Genomic DNA, 19,968 nt, shown 5'->3' with positions numbered 1-19,968 from the left:
AGCTAAAGATAAACTCTGAAAAATCTGTTCTCGACCATCTACTTTCATCTGTCCTTCTCTGACCTTGCCTATTCATTCTTGCTCTCTAATCAAGATGGAATTCTAGATCAAAGAAAAAGACAGTTGTGGCCTAGTTCAGGATCAAAGTTATCAGGGAGAAGATCCCACAAAATATTAAAAATTCTAATTTTTAGTCAGAAAGTGGTGGTGCATGCCTTTAATCCCAGAACTCGGGAGGCAGAGGCAGGCAGATCTGTGAGTTCAGAGCTAACCTGGTCTATAGAGTTAGTTCCAGGACAGCCAAGGCTACACAGAGAAACCCTGTCTCAAAAAACTAAAAATAAATAAAGTGTTCAACATTATGAAATCAGAACACTGCAACTGAGGACAGCAGAGATACATGTAGAGATACATTAGAATGGCCATGCCCAGGACTCAAGGGGATGTTTGCAACAGGGATTGTGCATTCATTCTGTGTGAAACAAAACATCATCTTTTCTTTTCTTTTCATGTGTATGTGTGTAAGTTATACATTACTGTGTGTATGTGTGTTTCATTTGTGTATGGGAACATGTACATGAATGTAGTTGTCTGAGGTTTATATTTAGAATCTTCCTTGATTGTGATTCCACGTTATTCTACCTTTTTAAAAAGGAATCAGTGAATTTATTTTATTTATTATTGGCTATAAAGCCCCTACAGTGATGTGTAGCTGGAGTTTTCCTGCCTAGCCCATAGTCAGGACAAATCTCTCTTACCCGACAGTCCCACAGGCTCAGACCCACACACAGAGACTTATATTGCTTACAAACTGTATGGCCATGGCAGGCTTCTTGCTAACTGTTCTTATATCTTAAATTAACCCATTTCTATTCATCTATAAGTTGCCACATGGCTCATGGCTTACTGGTATCTTAACATGCTGCTTATCTTCACGGTGGCTGGCAGCGTCTCTCTGCCTCAGCCTTCTACTTCCCAGAATTCTCTTCTCTGCTTGTCCCACCTATACTTCCTGCCTGGCCACTGGCCAATCATTTTATTTATACTGAATGATATCCACAGCAGTGATGACGTTAAAAACCACCTTATTCTTTAAGGCAGGGAGGGTCTCTCAGCTAAACTCAGAGTTTACTGATAGAGCCAGTCTTGTTAGCCAACTTGTTGGAAGATCCCATGTCTCCACCTTCTGAGTCTGGAATTACAGGCAGACCCCTCACACTTACCTGGCATTTTCATGGATTCTGAAAAATCTGGACTCTAGTCTTCTTGTTGGTGCAGCTCTAAAACTAACCATATTCTTTCCTACCGTACCTCCCAATGCCTGTGTGCTTAGGTGTCTATTCTAATGAGTTGAAAACATCCACACAAATGCCTGCAAATAGATGTTGATAAGCAGTTCCATTCATAATTGCCCAGAACCTGGAAGCAATGAGCGAGTCCTCCAGGAAGTTAATGAATAAATCCAATGTGTTATATGCAATCAATTGAATACTAATCAATGCTAACAGGAAAGAAATCATCAAACTGCAAGAAGACATGGATTTAGCTTATAGTGAAAAGAAGTCAATCCAGAAAGAATATGTAGCATATGATCCCAACTACAGGACATTCCTGGAAAGGAGGGGCAGTTCAGTGAGCTATAAGAAACAAGAAAGGACATGGAAGTTTGGAGGGAAACTTGCAGGGAGGAATCCATGAGGAGTTGGTGAGGAGGTAAGCATGATAGAAACACATTGTACAACAGTATTAAATTATCAAATAACAAAGTGAAAATATTAGGCCGGGCAGTGGTGGCACATGCCTATAATCCCAGCACTTGGGAGGCAGAGCCAGGTGGATCTCTGTGAGTTCGAGGCCAGCCTGGTCTACAGAGTGAGTTCCAGGACAGGCTCCAAAGCTACAGAGAAACCCTGTCTTGGGGAAAAAAAGAAAGAAAGAAAGAAAGAAAGAAAGAAAGAAAGAAAGAAAGAAAGAAAGAAAGAAAGAAAGAAAGAAAATATTAAAAAGAAAATTAAGAGGCTGGAGAGAAGGGTCCACAGTTAAGAGCACTTGTTACTCTTACTAAAGAACTGGTTCCTCGCACTCACTTGGCAGCTCACAGCCATCTATATCTGCAGTTTCAGGGGATCTGACACCCTGTGCTGGCCTTTGGGGCATTAGGGATGCATGTGGTTTGCATACAAAATACAGGAAAGACACCCATACACATAGGATGAAGTAAATGTATTTTTTTAGATGGAGACAGTCAAAAGATCAGAAGAGACAGAAGTAGAAATAGGGCAAGGTGTCAAAGCATAGAGGACAAATTTGATGTTGTAATCCTCCAGAGGGCAATTCAGCGAAACTCTGATTCGTTAATCAGGTTCATCTCTGGCTAACAGTGAAACTCATATGTGTCATTATAAATCTGTCTAAACTCTGAGTGTACACCAAGAATTAACCTTGTTGCAAACTGCTGATCTTATATGTCAGTAGGAGGCCACTGTAGGGTCACTGATAGTAATAAATGTACCTTACTAAAGCAAGGCCTTAATAACAGGGGAAGAGAGTGGTGTGCATATATGGAGAATATATGAAAATGTGCTTTCTTCTCATTTTACTATAAATGAAAACTCCTCTAAAGTAATCTATTAGATTAAAAAAAATACCAAACAGCAAATGTAAGGGAAAAAATCTGTATTGCCCTCACATTGATAAAATCATATCTTTAAAAATAACAATGAAGCCGGGCATTGGTGGCACACGCCTTCAATCCCAGCACTCGGGAGGCAGAGCCAGGCGGATCTCTGTGAGTTCGAGGCCAGCCTGGACTACAAATCGAGTTCCAGGACAGGCACAAAGCTACACAGAGAAACCCTGTCTTGAAAAACCAAAACAAACAAACGAAATTAATAAAACATGAATTGATTGATACAAATAGAGAGAGAGCATAAATTACTAAACTTGAGAGTAATGTGACCCTATCCCTGTATCAAACAAAAGGGATGTTTGACCATTTGACTCTTAAGGGGTTTGCTTTTAAAATCTCCCTACAGAAAGGGACATGACTGGGGTGGCCTCACTAGTGAGTTCTGCCAAGCGTGTGAAAAGAAAATCAGATGGACAGTAGTTCACAGACAGCACACGCCTGGCAAATGCAAAGCCCCGGGTTTCCTCTCCAGTACAGCATGATGGCATAAACAAACAATAGAAAATAACATCAATTCTTCAGAGGGTCTTCCAAGAAGTAGAGAAAGACTACTTTTAAATTCATTATATGAGTACAGTACTATTCTGAAATTAAAACTAGATAAAAATATCGCAAGGAAGTTATATTTGTAGTGAATATAGATGCAAAAATCTTTATAAAAAAAACAGAATCCAGGAACACTTTAAAAAAAAAAGATAAGCACATGACAAAGTACTATTTATTTGAAGAAGCAAGGCTTTTTATTAAACATCTAAAAGATTAGTATAACATAGCATATTAGTAGACTAGAGAGGGAAAGGCTATCTCGTGTAGGAAAGCCCTTGACAAAAATCAAACATCAATCCATGATTTTGAAAGGAAAAATCTAAACTTAAAAAGAACAAAAGAACTTCTTTAAGTGGAGAAAAGATAGTTACCAAAAAAACCCAAAAAAACCTGACACCCAGCACTGTCTGTGCTTTGCCCATTGATGTGGAACTCACACACATCCATGAACAACAGATTGAGAACTTTTGCCAAGGGAAGTCATTCTTCTAAAAGCATTCTGATATTTTTAACTCTGTCTCTGTCTCTCACTCTCTCTTTCTCTGTATAAATGTTCATTCACTCATGTATGTATCATGTTCAGAAGATAGCCTCAGGTGTTGATCCCTGACTTCCACCTTTCAGAGTCTCTTTGCTGCTGTGGACATACACCAGGCTCCCTGACCTTAAGTTTCCAATGATTCTCCTGTCTCCACCTCCCATCTCACCATACCAACACTGGGATTTATAGAAACAGCTACTGGGTCCAGCTTTCACATAGTTCTAAGGATTCAAACTCAGATCCTCACACTCTAGAACAGTGATTCTCAACCATGTTAACCATGTTGTCATGACCCCTGTGGGTTGGAACTACCCTTTCACAGGAGTCACATAACAGATATCCTGCATATGAGCTATGTAGGATTTGATTCATAACAGTAGCAAAATGTTTTTTTTGTTGTTGTTGTTTCGTTGTTTTAAATGTAGAGCAATATAGCCTGCCAATAAATTTAACAATGTACCATTTATGGATATTAGCTTCTTTGTTTTGTCCTTTTAAAAATATTTATTTTTATTTTATGTGTATCTGTGAGTGCCTAGATGTATGAAGGTGTACCATGTGCATGCAGTTCCCATAGAGGCCAGAAGAGAGCATCAAGCATCCTGAACTGGATTTACAGATGGTTGTGAGAAGCCACGAGGGTGCTCAAAAGCCACAAGGGCATCCATCTCTCCAGCACCCTGTTTTGTCTTGTTTTTGGCAGGCCTCACTATGTAGGCTAGGTTGGTCTTGAACTTCTGATCTTCCTGCTTCATCTTCTGGAGTATTGGAGGCACAGGTATTTACCATCACACCAGGCCTTTCAGTAATGAGAATGCTGAATGAATCACACATGCTATAATATGAATCCTTCTGTCATCACTTACTGAATTATCTCACAGTATAGTTTCCTTACTGTTTTGAGGTATAGGCATATGTTATTAATGTTTAATGTTGTTTATGGGTAATATAAAAACATTATCTATAGTTTCAATTTTGTCACTGTTTGAGTCTATTACGTGGCCCCAAACACAGATACTTCATGAACTCTTGAAAATACTTCTTTTTGTAGAATATTGAGTTTTATCTACAAACATTCCTAACTTCCGTTCTGCTCTCTTCATTGTTTTGTTGTATGTTTTCACTTTAAGGTGGGCACTCTTTTAGAAACTGTTAGAGTGATAAAACCCATTCATCAGCTAGAGGAATCACGAGTGTGTTACTTTTGTGGTTGTTGTTTTTCAAGACAGGATTTCTTTGTGCAGCCTTGACTGTCCTAGAGCTCTCTCTGTAGACCAGGCTGGCCTCAAACTCACAGAGATCTCTCTGCCTCTGTCTCCTGAGTGCTGAGATTAAAGGTGTGTGCCACCAATAGCCGGCTGATTATGTTACTTTTAAGTGCTGAGTATGTTACTTTTAAGTGAGGGTTAACTTTATGTGGGAACTTAATAGCACTATGCTCAGATGCGAATCTAATATTATTTGTGTGTCTGGGTAATAGTTTAGTCTTCATTGTCAACTTCAAATAAATAAATAAATTTTTAATAAATTTCATAATCACCTATGAGACACACTTCTGGACAGCTCCTGGGCTGGAGTTCCAGACTGAATAAAAAGTAGAGGGGGTGTGCGTGTGTGAGAAAGATACCTGAATATTAGCATTCATCTTTGTCTCTTTGTTATCTGCAGTGATGTGACTAGCTACCTCACTCTCCCATTCACACAGTTAAAGCCTTTCTTGCCATCATAGGTGGACTCCTCAAACTGTCAGCTAAAATAAACATTCTTTCCATAATTTGCTTTTGTTGAGTGTTGTTTCTTAGAAACGAGAAGTAATTACTAGAGTTTATGAGGGAGTTTCCCGAAGAGATTAACAATGAATTTATAGATTAAATAGGAGATAATAGCCTGTCAATGGGTTCTTCAGAAAGCTTGAGTAGAATAAAAGAGCAGAAGGGAGAACCCTGTGTCTCCACTGTACTAGGATTTTGGTCTCCTCCCTCCAACTGGAGAACTATTCATACAGTAGGTTCCTTTATATTTAAATTACATATCTATGCTTTTCTATGATTTTCTACTATATCTATACATTTTTATTCTAAAATAAGAATGTTTGATAACTTGATATTAGGTCTGTCATATATTAGGAAGATAAAAGTATTGTATTTTGGTTTTCTCTTTTTCTTTTTTCATGGCTTTCCTGACTTGCAGAAAGATAGTTTAAACTTACTTAAGTAACCATTTAGCTGTGTCTTGAAATTTCTGCTATTATTGTTGTATCTAAAAAGGCTTTTCCTAACAAAAGATCGCATACCCTGTTCATGCATGTATTTTTCTAGTTCTTTTATGCATTCACTTTTTATAATTTAACTTCAAATTCATTAGGATATATTTAATAGAACATTAGAGGCAAGAACATAACTTTATTACTTTCAAAAATGTATCAGTTATATCATCAAATCTCAAATAATTAATCTTTCCCTATCTATTTGGTATGCTATCTAATCCTACACTTTAAATGTTAAACCTAAATTGTTAACCCCCTTTTAAGCAGTAAATTTGTGTTTAAAAAAAAAAGGTATTTGTGTTAAAAATAATTTTCTACTATCATCTACTTCCCAAAGCAAATCATCTAGTAATAGAAAATGATTTGTTATGTCCCACAGCACTATGGTGTGATCTGCCCAGTTGTGAAAGTGAGTAATGCCTAGAACATTCTTTTAGGAGTTAAATAATAAGCTTGAAATAAAATAGATAGCTGAACAAGCAGGGCCTAGTGAAAAGATAAGACACAGAGAGTTTGGGGTGTGTTTATTTTTATAAAAAACACTAAGAACTGTAGACGTCCTCACTGTTGTCCTTGCACACTTAAAGGTATGAGTGGTTCATAGCTGAGCTTGAGCATCACTACACATTTTCCAGTATCCAGGAGTGGTTAGTGTGTCTCCTTTCTCTCTAGGAATTCTCTCACTGATCAAGTCATGCATATATTTGTTAAATATTGTTTCCTATTTTTTCCCTATCCCATATTCAGAAACCCAGTTAAGCAGCTTCTTTGCTGAGACTGTGAGCAGAGAGACAGTAAGCAATGGCCTGAAATAATAAGAGAATGAAGATAAGTGGCAGAAATAAGTAAAATGTCTCTAATTTCACTGTTCACTTTTTTATTAACATAATAGCTGTGTATGATAATGGAGTGGTGATATAGTGTGTCCTCCAATCTATTGTGCAACCTAATAAAGCTTATCTGAGGAACAGAGGAAAAAGCCAGCCACTCTATTAAACATAGAAGTCAGACAATGGTAGCACACGCCTTTTATCCTAGCATTCAGGAGGCAGAGATTCATTCAGACCTCTGTGAGTTCAAGGCTACACTTGGGAAACAGAGCCAGGCATGGTAACACGTCTTTAATCCCAGCACTAACCATAGAAGTCTGGAGGTCTGTACAGACAGACAGGAAGTGATGTAGCTGGGCCGAGAGAGGAAGTAAGATGCAGAACAGAAAGGCATATAGGCATGTGTAATACAGGAAGTAGTTCTCTTTGGCTGAGGATTTCCAAGTAGAAAGAACATGGCTGGCTTCTTTCTGCTTTTCTGCTCTCTCAGGTTTTTGTTTTTTTTTTAAGCTGAGGATTGAACCAGGGCCTTGCGCTGGCTAGGCAAGTGCTCTACCACTGAGCTAAATCCCCAACCTGCTCTCTCAGTTTTTACGCTAATATCTGGCTCTGGGTTTTTTTTTTTAATTATTATTAATAAGACTGTTTAGCAATTAGTCTTACAAATGGGTCTCATTATGACATTTTCATACGTAAGGAATTGACTATATTTACCTCCCTCTTCACATTTCTCTAAAGAGGGTAAAGGCCAGGCATAGGGACCCATGCCAGTCATACTGGTACTTACAATGTTCTTGCTGAAAGACAGTAAGTTTAACCAAGCCTAACCTGGGCTAACTAGCAAAACTGTCTTGAACACACAAACAAGAGGAAAAGGATGATGGAAAGATTTGGTGAAAATAAATGTTACTGACAATATGTTCTTAGAGAATCCATTTGACACTAAACAGGATGCACCAGCCTTTCTGTGGATGAAAACAACTTTCTAGAAAGGCTGTAGAATGTCTCCATGTCTCTTCCAAGCTTCAAGCCATTGTTTAAAAACGTCACAAGCAGCTGTACTTTCAATCAGCACTTATGCCTTTTGTGAGGCTTTACTTTTGAATCTTCTTTGGAAAGACTCTAGGGAGCATGAGGGCTATGTTCTTGCTCAGAAAGTCATCAAGACCTTTTGTCCAAAGGGGCAATTGGAAGCACATTATGCCCCTGTTGTAGCTAACAAAGGTGCTGCATCAGTGTATAGTATTTTTGTCACTGAAAGATAAAGGCATGTGATGACCTTTGAATTGTTTGGTAACAAACAGCAAACAAATGAGATGATGATATTCTTCACACAAAGATGAAATTGTATGTGTCCATTTGATGTCAAATCACAGCTAACAGACATGTCTGATGTCACTGTTGACTGGATTGATGAACACCAGCTACAGCGTTTAGATGAAATGCTGATTGTTGTTGATGAAAACGACAAGGTCATTGGTGCAGACACCAAGAGGAATTGTCATCAGAACGAAAACATCGAAAAAGGTAGTACCACAGCATTGTCTAGTGTGCAATAATCCTTCCTTCCTTCATTCTCTCTCTCTTCCTCTCTCTCTTCCTCTCCCCTCTTCCCTCCTCCTTCTTTGATAAACAGAAGAGAAAAATGTGGATTTTCCCATAGAAAGAGTACACAGTCTTCAGAAGAGGATTCTGAGAAACTCACTTAGTCAGGATTATCTGTTTAACCAACCACCATCAGAATCCTGAACCTTGCAACCTTGTGAACAGGCAGCTGTGCAGTGCACTTCCCTCTGAATTTCCATGGGACAGGAATCCCAGTAGGTTCAAAAGGAGTTCCCTATCCTGATGTCCAATCAGATCCCTTAAGCCCCATCATCCCTTGGGAGGTGTTGGATTATTTAGGGGTTTTTTTTGTTTGTTTGTTTGTTTGTTTGTTTTTGACTGTCTGTCTGTCTATTTGTTGAGACAGTCTCACTGTGTGACCCTGGCTGGTCTGGAACTTGCTAGAAAAATCAGGCTGATCTCAAACTCAGAGATCTGCCTCCAGAGTGCTGGGAACAATGATATGCATCACCAAGTCCAGCTCAACCTGCCAATCTCATCCAGCTCTCCTCATCCCTCTGAATTCTTCTCACTAGACATTTCTACTCACCTACCCCTATTCTGCCACTAAGCTGTAAGCACCCGCTTGTCCATTTTATACTGAGTTGATCTATCCTGAGGTCTCTTTTCTCCCTATTACAATAGTTCTGAATACAATCTTTTTGTCCTGATTTTGCCACAGTACCATCTAGACCTGATTTTCCCTCACAAGTTTAAAATATTTGTCTCGAGTTTTAATTTGTCAAGTAAGTTTAATAAGCGACAGGCTATAAAATATCAGTTTTGGAATGGGGATTTAACTCAGTGGTAGAGCGCTTGCCGAGCAAGTACAAGACCCTGGGTTCGATATCAGCTCAAAATAAATAAACAAACAAATAAATAAATATCAGTTTTGGTAACCATGGTCCTAAGAAGCATACAACTGCTATAAGCATCCATTTTTCTTTTACAACACAGACTGAAGACAGAGTGCAGGCAACCATCCTGTGGCTGTTGCATGCTCACACTCAGACCTTTGCATGCTGCAACCATCCTGTGGCTGTTGCATGCTCACACTCAGACCTTTGCATGCTGCAACCATCCTGTGGCTGTGCTGGGTGCTCACACTCAGACCTTTGCATTTCAGGGCTGCTCCACCGAGCCTTCAGTGTTGTTCTGTTTAACTCAGAGAAGAAGGTTCTGATTCAGCGCCGAGCGGACACGAAACTTACTTTCCCTGGTGAGTTCATCATGACTTAAAGAGAACAGGTCCATGTGATGTGATCGGGAGAAATATGTGACACAAGTTACCTGGCTGTAGATGACAGCTTTCTGGAGGAACTAGTCAGACACATGCTTGTCAGCCTGTGTTGCTCCAAGGTGCTGGGTTAGCATGTCTTGTTTGTTCTGCTTTTTAAATTGGGGATCTGTAAGAGTGTCTAGCTTGCTTGTTTCCCCCTGTTTATCTGTTGTTTTGTGTGAAATGAAAGCCTATTTACTTATTTATTTAGTCCTAGGGTTTATACCCAGGGGGACAAGCACACCACCATTTGCCCACATTCTGGGCCCTTTGTTTTTACTTTTATGTTGAGACAGGTAATCGCCCTTGGATTTGCAATCCTTCCATCTCAACTTCCTGAATAGCTGAATGCTCTCTCCCTACCTACACCAGGTTCATCAGCAAAGCTGTTTAAATGCAGAAGAATTTACTGGTCTAAGAATCTGAAGGACTATGATAAGCAACATTTAGCAAACAAAGATTAGGAAATAAAGATAAAACTGAATACCTGGACTTAGGGATATCTATGCACAGACCTGCCATTTCTGATTGCCGTACAATCCAGGAGTTAGTCATCCATCACACAGATCCCCTGGAGCTGGAGTGTAGAGACCCACAGAGGTTTCCTAGTGAGAACTTACTCAGGGTCTGAGAATCTGAGCTTGCTTTACCCAACAGGGCTGCATAAAGGGATGATTTGACCACAAGTGTGTTTACCACATGTTTGGAAGGTTCTACATTTGCCTGTGCAGTGTGTTTTGATCTAGCAAGGGGGAGGTCTTTTGCCCTGCCCCTTGGCATTATTATAAAAAGCCCTTTTGAATAAATGGAAAAGGCCGTTGGGTATTGACCCAGGTCCTCCCAAAGCTGTCCTATGTTTCTTCCTCCTCTTCGCTAATCTTCCTATCTAATATTTTCTTATCCTACTCTCCTCCCCATAGGAACCCTTGAAAGGGTAGGAGCTGGCCTTCCACACTGGAGTTACAGACAGTTGTGAACTGCCTGATGTGGGTGCTGGGAACTGAACTCAGATCCTCTGTAAGAGCAGTAAGTGCTCTTAACCACTGAGCTGTCTCTCCAGCTAATAGCTCAACACTCTCAAGTGAGCCCTCTGCTTTCTCAGCACCACTTCCAAACCAATCCAGGCTGTACATATCGTTTAGATCTTCCTGCTGTCAGGTGGCATTTCTGGGCCTTTGCACAAACCTATACGAGAACTGCTCCCTGTCCTGAGACTCACTTGATAGTGCAACAAGTGTGTAGGCCAACTTTGCTTTTGCAGGAGGGCCAGGGGAGTAGTCAGAGCTGCTGGTTCTTAGGCATATACCGCACTGTCCTGGGAGCAGGGACTCAGGCTCTGTCTGCCTTTCTCATCAGCTATGTCTTGATAGGCTTCCCTATGAGAGCTGCAGTTCTGTTTCATCTATTCTATCTCCAGGAATACATAAGAGGATTATTCCTCATGTGTGTTCTTTCCAGGGTACTTTACTGACTCCTGTTCCAGTCATCCACTAAGTAATCCTGAAGAACTAGAAGAAAAAGATGCCTTGGGTGTGAAGAGGGCAGCCCTGAGACGTTTGCAGGCTGAGCTGGGCATCCCTGAGGACCAGGTACCAATGTCTGCCCAATAACAGTTGTGCCAACAGAAATCCAAGGGATTTGCTTCATTTCTATGTATATTCTGCATTTTACACCAATTTTGTTCACATTGCATCAATTTCTGTCACAGGTTTCTCTAGAGGACATCGTGTTTATGACAAGATATCATTATAAGGCAAAATCAGATGCAGTCTGGGGAGAACATGAAGTCTGTTACCTTCTGCTTATTAAGAAGGACGTCACTATCAGTGCAGATTGCAGTGAAATCAGCAGCTTCAACTACCTGACCCGGGAGGAGCTAGAAGGGCTCCTAGAGAGAGGGGCCCAGGGTGAGGTGAAAGTCACTCCCTGGCTGAGAATCATTGTGGAGAGGTTCCTGTATGGGTGGTGGCCTTACTTGGATGAAGTGACCCAGTTTGTAGAGCTTGATAAGATACACAGAGTGTGAGACGCAGGAAATCAAGCACTGGCTGAGAGGGTGGCCCTGGCAGGAGCTGCACCCAGAGGCACACCCAGGGCGCCACTGTGCTCCTCATTTCCAGAAATCCAGAAATCCTTCTTTACCTCTCAGTCTTTGTGGTTTCTTCCTTCCAGAGCCATGTGTCCTAGGCAGGCCTCAAATGTGTAGCTAAGGATGACTTTGAATTTCTGATCCTGCTGCCTCCACCTCCCTTGGTCCTTGGATTACAGGCCTACCCCACTATACAACCACTCTGTGTGGCTGGAGACTGAACCCAAGGCTCTATGTGTTCGAGGCAAACACTTTCTAACAGTTACATCCCATCCTGTATCTTCTGATTCTTTCTCCAGGTGCTTCATTTCTTTATTTCTTTTAATCTGTCTTGGTACAGGGAAGAAATATATTATTTTCCCCAAATGTAATTTCTAGTTTTTAAAAGTTTACTTTAGAAATAGGAGAACTAATTGAGAAACAGTCCTACACACATACAGATGATGTCATCACTGTAGTAACTACAGTTGCACAACCACCAGAGGCAGCCCTTGAATGGGATGCCAGTCTTCTCAATGGCCTGAGGCATTGTATGGACAAAACCACAAGGACACTAAGTCCAGCAAAATCTGTTAAGCAAATTCAAAAGACTAGATTACCTGGATAATACTTACCTGTTCTGCTCTGGCTTGCACAACTGGATAACCTGTCCCCTGGGAGCCACTATCTTCACTGCTATGCTCAGTAGTTGTATAAGTGCAGAGAGTCACATAGTCAAACTCAGTTGGGTAAATGGGTGAGCAATCATTTAAACAGATAAAAAAAAGTTTTTTGAGCTGAGGATCGAACCCAGGGCCTTAGCACTTGCTAGGCAAGCACTCTACCACTGAGCTAAATCCCCAACCCCAGATAAAATTTAAAAGTAGTTTATGTCACAGATTGTATTTTGATTTACTCAAAATAATACTTCAAACTCCAATTTCTAGCTAGCTGGGTTTTGTTTTGTTTTTCTTTGGAGGGAGGAGAGAGCACCATTCTTGAAAAAAAAATATACTTCACATCTTCTTAAATTAAATCCTGCATTAGAAAAGCAATTTGGTTTTGGTTTGGTTTTGTTTAACTTGTGTGTGTGTGTGTGTGTGTGTGTGTGTGTGTGTGTGTGTGTGTGTGTTTGAAACAGGGTCTCACTGTGTAGCCCAGGTTGGCCCAGAACTCAAAATCCTCCTTCTTCAACCTCCCAGTCTTTCAACCTACCATGGTTTATATTTTTAAGTCTGTCCCTGGGCACACACAGGCCAGTTGTTTACCCTGTCTATACACTAAATATCTTTTGCTTCATTGTCACCCAACACTGAAATGCCTGTGGGAAGGCAACTGTTGATTTCATGATTTCAGAGAGTCGCCGTAGGTTATGGAGAGGAAGGTAAAGCAGGGAGAACCTGAAGCTTGCTCACATGACACAGATGAAGTAGAGAAAACAGGGTCAGAAGCAGAGGACCAGGCTCAGCAATGCTGAGGCCATGCCTTCATATGCTAAATGAAGGTGGTCACAAGAATGGGCAGCTGAGTGAGTGGTGGAACTGGTGCTTCAGTCTGGGAAGCATGGAGTTCAACAGAATCCAACATAACGTCTACCGGGGGACTTCTTCATCACAAAGAAGTCACTCTTCACCCTGGAGCCACAAGAGTAGGCTAGAGTAGTTCATGTGCTGGCTCCCAGTACCAGAATGCCCAAGTTATTTGGGTACCACTTTATTAAAAATCACATTTTGGAGAAATCTGTGTAAGGCACACATCCTGAACACCAACACAAGTGTGCAAAATCCCGTGACTTCTCTTCCATCTCCCAGTCTACTCACACACATCCTCACACTTTTTCAGAGTGGCTTTAAATTTTCTTCTTTGCCACCTAATATTTTTTTTTCTCCTAAACAGGCAACCATTCATTCTTTCTATTGTAAGGAGGTGAAATTGGGTGTGTTAGTTGACATTCTCATTCTACCTTAAAAACATTACATTTATTGCAGTGTGTGTGTGTGTGTGAGTGTGTGTGTGTGTGTATTGCACGTGTCACAGTGTACATAGGGGGATCAGAGAATAACCTGTCAAAGTTGGTGTTGTCCTTCTACCCTATGGGGTACTGGGAATCAAAGCCAGATCTTGAGCCATCTTGCTTGCCCCAGATTCGACTTTTTACCTTAGAACATATAGGCCCCATGACATTTTCAAATGAGTATCCATATGGCATAAGCATCTGTGAACAGGGATTCTGTAGGCACAGCAGCCTGGAGGATACCTGAAGAAGCAGGAACGGGTTCCAAGACCAGGTAGCACGACCCTGAGAATAACGAAGCCTGTGGCACTGAGTAAGCATTGTGTTACGACCCCCAGCATTCTAGGCTCCCTCACCAATTGTTACAGGCCTTGATTCTTCCAATCAGAACAAAGAGAAATAAAATAGTTTTCTCCACTAAAACATTTTTTTCCCTTAATATAAAGCAACCACAGTCAAACTTGCAGCACACTTTTTATATTTACTGCTTGGAGGAAGTACCTACCCTGAGATTTACTTAGAAAAAGAAAAAAAAAAAAACAGCATGGAAATACAGCTAATGGGTTCAAGGAAAGTAGAAGAAATAAGAGCCGTAGCTGGCCAGGCATTTATGGATACTTCATGGCTCCACTAATTAAATCAATGCAGTATTCATCTCAGGCTGGATAACCAGAATAATGAAACAAAACAAAACTGCGGGTCACTGATCGGTTGACGTCATCAAGGTAAGACGTGATCACTAGATGTGGTTGGTTGGTTTTGCCATGCTGGAGATCGAACCCAGAGCTTCACACAAGCACAACAAGCATTCTGCCAACTACTTTATAGCCCATGCCTGTGTCGTCCAGTTACGACACTGTCCTTCACTGAGTTTCTTACAGTTGAGACCAGGCTATTTTTACTCTAAATTACTCCATGTTGTGCAAAACAATGGTTTTCAGACAATGCCTTCAGACAGAGACTCCATTTTACAAGTAGCCTTCATCTCCATTTTGAAGATGGAAGATGATGGCACTTGGGTGAGTAAGTGAATGGTGCCATCTGCTCAACACCACCCATGTGCCCAGACACGCTGAAATGACCTATTCCTGGGAGTGGACAAGGTACCTAATAAGTACATTGGCATGAGTTGAGACTGCAAAGGAACAGGGGTCTATTAAAATAATATCAGGGAAAATGGACCTAAGAAGTTATTGGACACACCAGGCCAAGGAAATTGTGTAACTCCCATTAATAGGTAGACACCTAGCACTGTAAGGGTGATTGATATATTAGCCCTACTGACCTGTCACCTGACCACCCAGTGTACATCCAAGACTAAGCTACAGTCCCCCCCCTCCCCCGTGTGAGGGTTTCAGCCTACCTTGCTCCCTACTTTTGACTGTTAAATGTCCTCTTCCCATCCTCCTCTTTGCTCATCTGGACCTGCCATCTGTCTTCTCACACATTCATCTAGACTTAGTCCGAGCCTTTTGTCTCTACAGCTGGACAGCCAAGTTCAAATTAGGTAAGAGTTCCAGGTAAGCAAACAGTTGTGATGAAACATAATTTCCGAAGGGACATAGTGTCATCCTCACTTGTAACATTGTTAAAACTAAGATTAGCACTGTCACTCAGGGATATACCAAGGGAAATTCTAAGCATCCTAAATAATCAAAATGTCAAATTACAAAAAGACTTAAGAAGCATATGGCATGAGAGAAATGTTCAGTCCTTGGGTTAATCAATTGTAAGTGCAGTTGGAGATGCCATCCAACATTTTTGAAATCTGTATAGATGTGTTCTGTGCTCAGAGATGACATGTGCTTGATGTGAGAAATGTGAACCTAAGCGTACATCTGAAGTTTTGCAGTACAGTGACTGGCTGGAATTATCCTCATCGTCTTTTTCCTCTAGTTAAAATGGACTCTTTTAAAACTACTTCCGTACTTACTTACTTACTTACTTACTTACTTACTTACTTACTTTTATTTATTTATTTAGTGTGTGTGTGTGGTGTGTGTGTGTGTGTGTGTGTGTGTGTGTGTGTGTGTGTGTGTCTGTGTGTCTGTGTCTGTGTCTGTGTCTGTGCCTGTGCCTGCATGGATGTCTGTATACATCCATGTGCCTGTGCCGGCCGAAGCCAGTAAAAGAAGGTGGTCCAGTGGAACTGGAGTTACAGGGGATTATAAGGTACCTGAAGTCGGTTCTGGGACTGAACCCAGGGTCCTCTACAAAAAAAGCAATTGCTCCTGACTGCTAAGCCAACTCTCCAGTTCTAAGAATGCAATCTTTGGTGTGATGTCTTTTTTTTCTTTCAGTTAAGGAAATCTTTTGGTTTTTTTCATATTTGGAGAAAGACCCTGTAACTAATTTTGAATTTTCAGTTATCATATTTAGAAGTATCTTATATAACTTATGTCATCTTTAATAGTGAACACTCCTGTGGTTTTTCCTTAACTGGTTATAGAACACCAAGCACTTATTTTATAAAGAGACAATAGATACTTTCCAGGAAGGATAGACTTGAGAAGAAATCCAAAGCTTTAGGTAACTTTAACAAATTATTATTGTTATTTGTTTATATAATAGGCTAAATTTTATAGATAGAACTAAACGTTTGTTTATTAAAATGTATTGTAAGATTACTGTGTAATTGCTCCAACTAGGAATAATTCTTTTTTGTGTGTTTATTTGTTTGTTTGTTTGCTGAGACAGGGTCTCAGGATGTAAACCAGGAGGTTTAGCTTTAGCATCTCTGCCTGCATTCATTAAAACAACAGAGCCTACATAATGGAAGTCATTTCCTGGAAGACAAGGCTGCATCTTGAGCAGGAGCAATTATCTTCCAAAAGTCAGTTTGTCTGTCAAGCAATAGGAACCATTTGGATGATCTTGCAAAACCAGAATTCATACAAGGATCCTGGAGATATCACCTTGACCAGAACTACCCAATTACACACACACACACACACACACACACACACACACACACACACACACACACACACAGTTTCCAAGACAGAGTTTCTCTTGTGCAGCCTAGCCATCCTGAAACTTGCTCTATAGACCAGGTTAGTTTTGAACTCAGAATCCACCTGCCTCTGCCTTCCAACTGCTAGGATTAAAGGCATTCGCCACCACACCCAGCTTCATATTTTATCTTTTAAAAGAAAATATTAGACAATGGAAGGATCCTCCATGCTCCTGGACTGAAAAAGTAAGATTGTAAAAATGGCTATATTTCCAAAATTAATCTACAGATCTAATGCAATAAGAAACAAAACTCCAATGAGGTATTTCACAGATCTAGAAAAAGCAACCCAAGAATTCATATGGATACACAAACAACCACAAATACTCAAAGCAACCCTCAGGAGTAAAAACACGGTGATGGATGGCATCATAATACTCTACCTCAAATTATACTACAGAGCTACAGTGATAAAGACAGCCTGGCATAAAGACAGTTAGGAGAAAGCAACAGAGTAGATGAACTGGAAATAATCTGATAAAGCTAAAGCCACTTAACTGTTGACAAAGGAGTCAAGAACAGGAAGTGGAAAAAAACAGCCTGTTCAACAAGTGGTGCTGACAAAACTGGACATCCACCTGCAGAAGAGTGAAAGTACATCTGATCTTGTACTTCGTACAAAAGTCAATTAAAAACCTGTCAATTACCTTAACTTAAAACTGGGCATGCTGGAATTGTTAGAGAAAAACATAGAGATGACTTTTCAAGACACTGGGGTAGAATTTCAGTAGCATAAGAGTTAGCCCCAAATGTCAACAGAGGTCACTACAGGAAATGCAAAATATTTCTGCACATCAAAGGAAACCATCAGCAGATCAAATAGACTGCTGCTTCCAGAAAGGATGGATGTCTCTACCTGCTACACTTCAGACAAGAAGCTAATATCCAGAATTAACAAAGAATGGCATACATTAAATACCAAGGAAATAAAACCGCCAGTCAACACATAGTCTAACAAAATAAATAGACAGTTTTCAAAGGAAGAAACAAAAACAGCCAATAACTATTCTCAAAATTGTTCAATATTACTATAATCAGGGAAATGCAAGTTGAAACTAGCATTACTTTGAGAGATTACCTCATCCTATTCTACTTGGCTATCACCAAGAAATCTGACAATAAATGTTAGCTAGAGAGAAAAAAGAACCCTTAATTCACTGCTGGTGGGAGAACAAATTAATACAGCCATTATGAAAATCAGTGTGGAGGTTCCTTTAAAAATCAAAAAATAATTCTTGGCACAGTAGCACACACCTTTAATCCCAGCACTTGGAAGACAGAGGCAGACAGATCTCTGAATTAGAGGCCAACCTAGTCTATACAGTGAGTTTCCAGATATCCAAAACTTACAGAGAGACACTGTCTCAAACAAAAATAAATAAATAAATAAAATTACTATATGACTCAGTTTTCAAGTCCAGAGCATATACCCAGGGAACTCTATTTTCTACCATAGAGATATTTGCACATCCATGTTTATTGATGCCTTATTTGCAATATCAAGGAAATTGCACCAACCTCAATGTCTGCCAATGGATAAGTAGATAATGAAAATGTGGTACCTATACAAATGGAATATTAGTCAGCTACAAAGGAAATATTTTTTCAGGAAAATTCATGATCTTAGAAAGTATGATATTAAGAAAAGTCACCCAAACTTGGAAAAAAATATGTGTTGTCCCTCATATGTGGTTGCTAGACTATAATATATATGTTTTTATATGTAAACATCTGTAAGTGTTGATAGGACAAAATACAGAAAAGAGACAAAAAGGAGTAATATTGGATGATGAAGAAGGATGGAATGCACACTAATGGGTACATGAGTCATGACAGAGAATGCAAAGCTAATTGTTTCTCTAGTTCCAACTCTGTCACAATTGTTTTATTTTCTCTGGGGTGGATACCTGCATTAAAATATAGTTGATAAAGCCAGGTGGTGGTGATGGCACACGCCTTTAATCCCAGCACTTGGGAGGCAGAGGCAGGAGGATCTCTGTGAGTTTGAGGCCACCCTGGTCTACAGAGAGAGATCCCAGACAGGCACCAAAACTACACAGAGAAACCCTGTCTTGGAAGAGAGAGAGGGAGAGAGAGAGAGAGAGGGAGATGGTAGTGAAAGTGCAAACCCCTAAATGAAGCTCCCTGGTTTCAAACAGCCATTCTGACTGTATAGAAGGTAACTGAGATGCTTGGGACTGGGTAAGTGGATACTTCACTCCAGTTGTGTGACATTTTTATTTGTGAGTTCATTATAAAGTGATTTTTAAATTTAATTTTAAAAACTCATGTTACTATCCCACAGAAAGATCTAAGGCCATCAGACATACGTTTGTTTCCCTGACATGGTCACATTGATGAAATAGCCTCTCTTTTTTGTCTCTCCCCCATACATCTCCTTATTTGACAGGCAGGTGAGAAAGATAGGCAAACTTTAACCAGTTAGGCTGCTGGATTTGGGTCTTTTCCCCTTGAAACTAGTAACACTATAAACCGGAAAGAATTTTAGCTTAATTTAACAATTATAATTTAGATGAATTTTCACTCATGAGCTAATTTGATGGGCTATAAATGACATTAAAACCTAAACACATGCAGACAATGCATATATTTTAATTGTTATACATAAAGATAGATTTTTTAAAATGTATCAAAAGGTGGACATAGTGGCTCATGTGTTTAATCCCAGCACTTGTGGGTAAGAAGTGGATCTCTGTGAATTCAAGGCCAGCCTAGTCTACATAGCAAGTTCCAGGACAGCCAGAGCTATGTAGAGAGACCCTGTCTCAAAAGCAAACCCAACAAACAAATAAACAAAATATCAGATTGCATAGCTTTTATTTGGATTTCTCATTTGCCAGTTCTAAACTGTTTATCTGCTTGTTTTTTTTTTTACAGTGTTTAGTAGTTATTAACCTCAATTATGTATGTTGGAAAGTATGACTCCATACTAATAATACAGAAGACATTCTGAGCCTTACAGGAAGCAGGAAGGGCCACAGTTTCTGGTGGCAGCCTACACAGAGGGCATGGCAGAAGGAAACTTGCCTCTTTGCCTGCTTGTCCTTACTCTCACTGGCAAGCATCAGATGTTGCTGAGGAAGTCCTTCATCAGTA

At 40.1% G+C, this 19,968-nt stretch overlaps 1 protein-coding gene across 1 annotated transcript; it reads left to right on the top strand.

Annotated features, from left to right (window-relative positions):
* The first annotated feature begins 8,257 nt into the window (after nucleotides 1–8,257).
* On the top strand, nucleotides 8,258–11,782 carry LOC118583515 (isopentenyl-diphosphate delta-isomerase 2-like). Its single transcript, XM_036186887.1, has 4 exons — nucleotides 8,258–8,399; nucleotides 9,604–9,696; nucleotides 11,215–11,345; nucleotides 11,465–11,782. Exons 1-4 carry the CDS (start codon nucleotides 8,258–8,260, stop codon nucleotides 11,780–11,782), a joined length of 684 nt encoding a protein of 227 aa, XP_036042780.1.
* The last annotated feature ends 8,186 nt before the right edge of the window (nucleotides 11,783–19,968 follow it).

This window comes from Onychomys torridus, chromosome 5 (genome assembly GCF_903995425.1).
Source record: "Onychomys torridus chromosome 5, mOncTor1.1, whole genome shotgun sequence".
In the NCBI taxonomy this organism is placed as follows: domain Eukaryota; kingdom Metazoa; phylum Chordata; class Mammalia; order Rodentia; family Cricetidae; genus Onychomys; species Onychomys torridus.
This window is presented reverse-complemented; position numbering and strand designations above follow the sequence as displayed.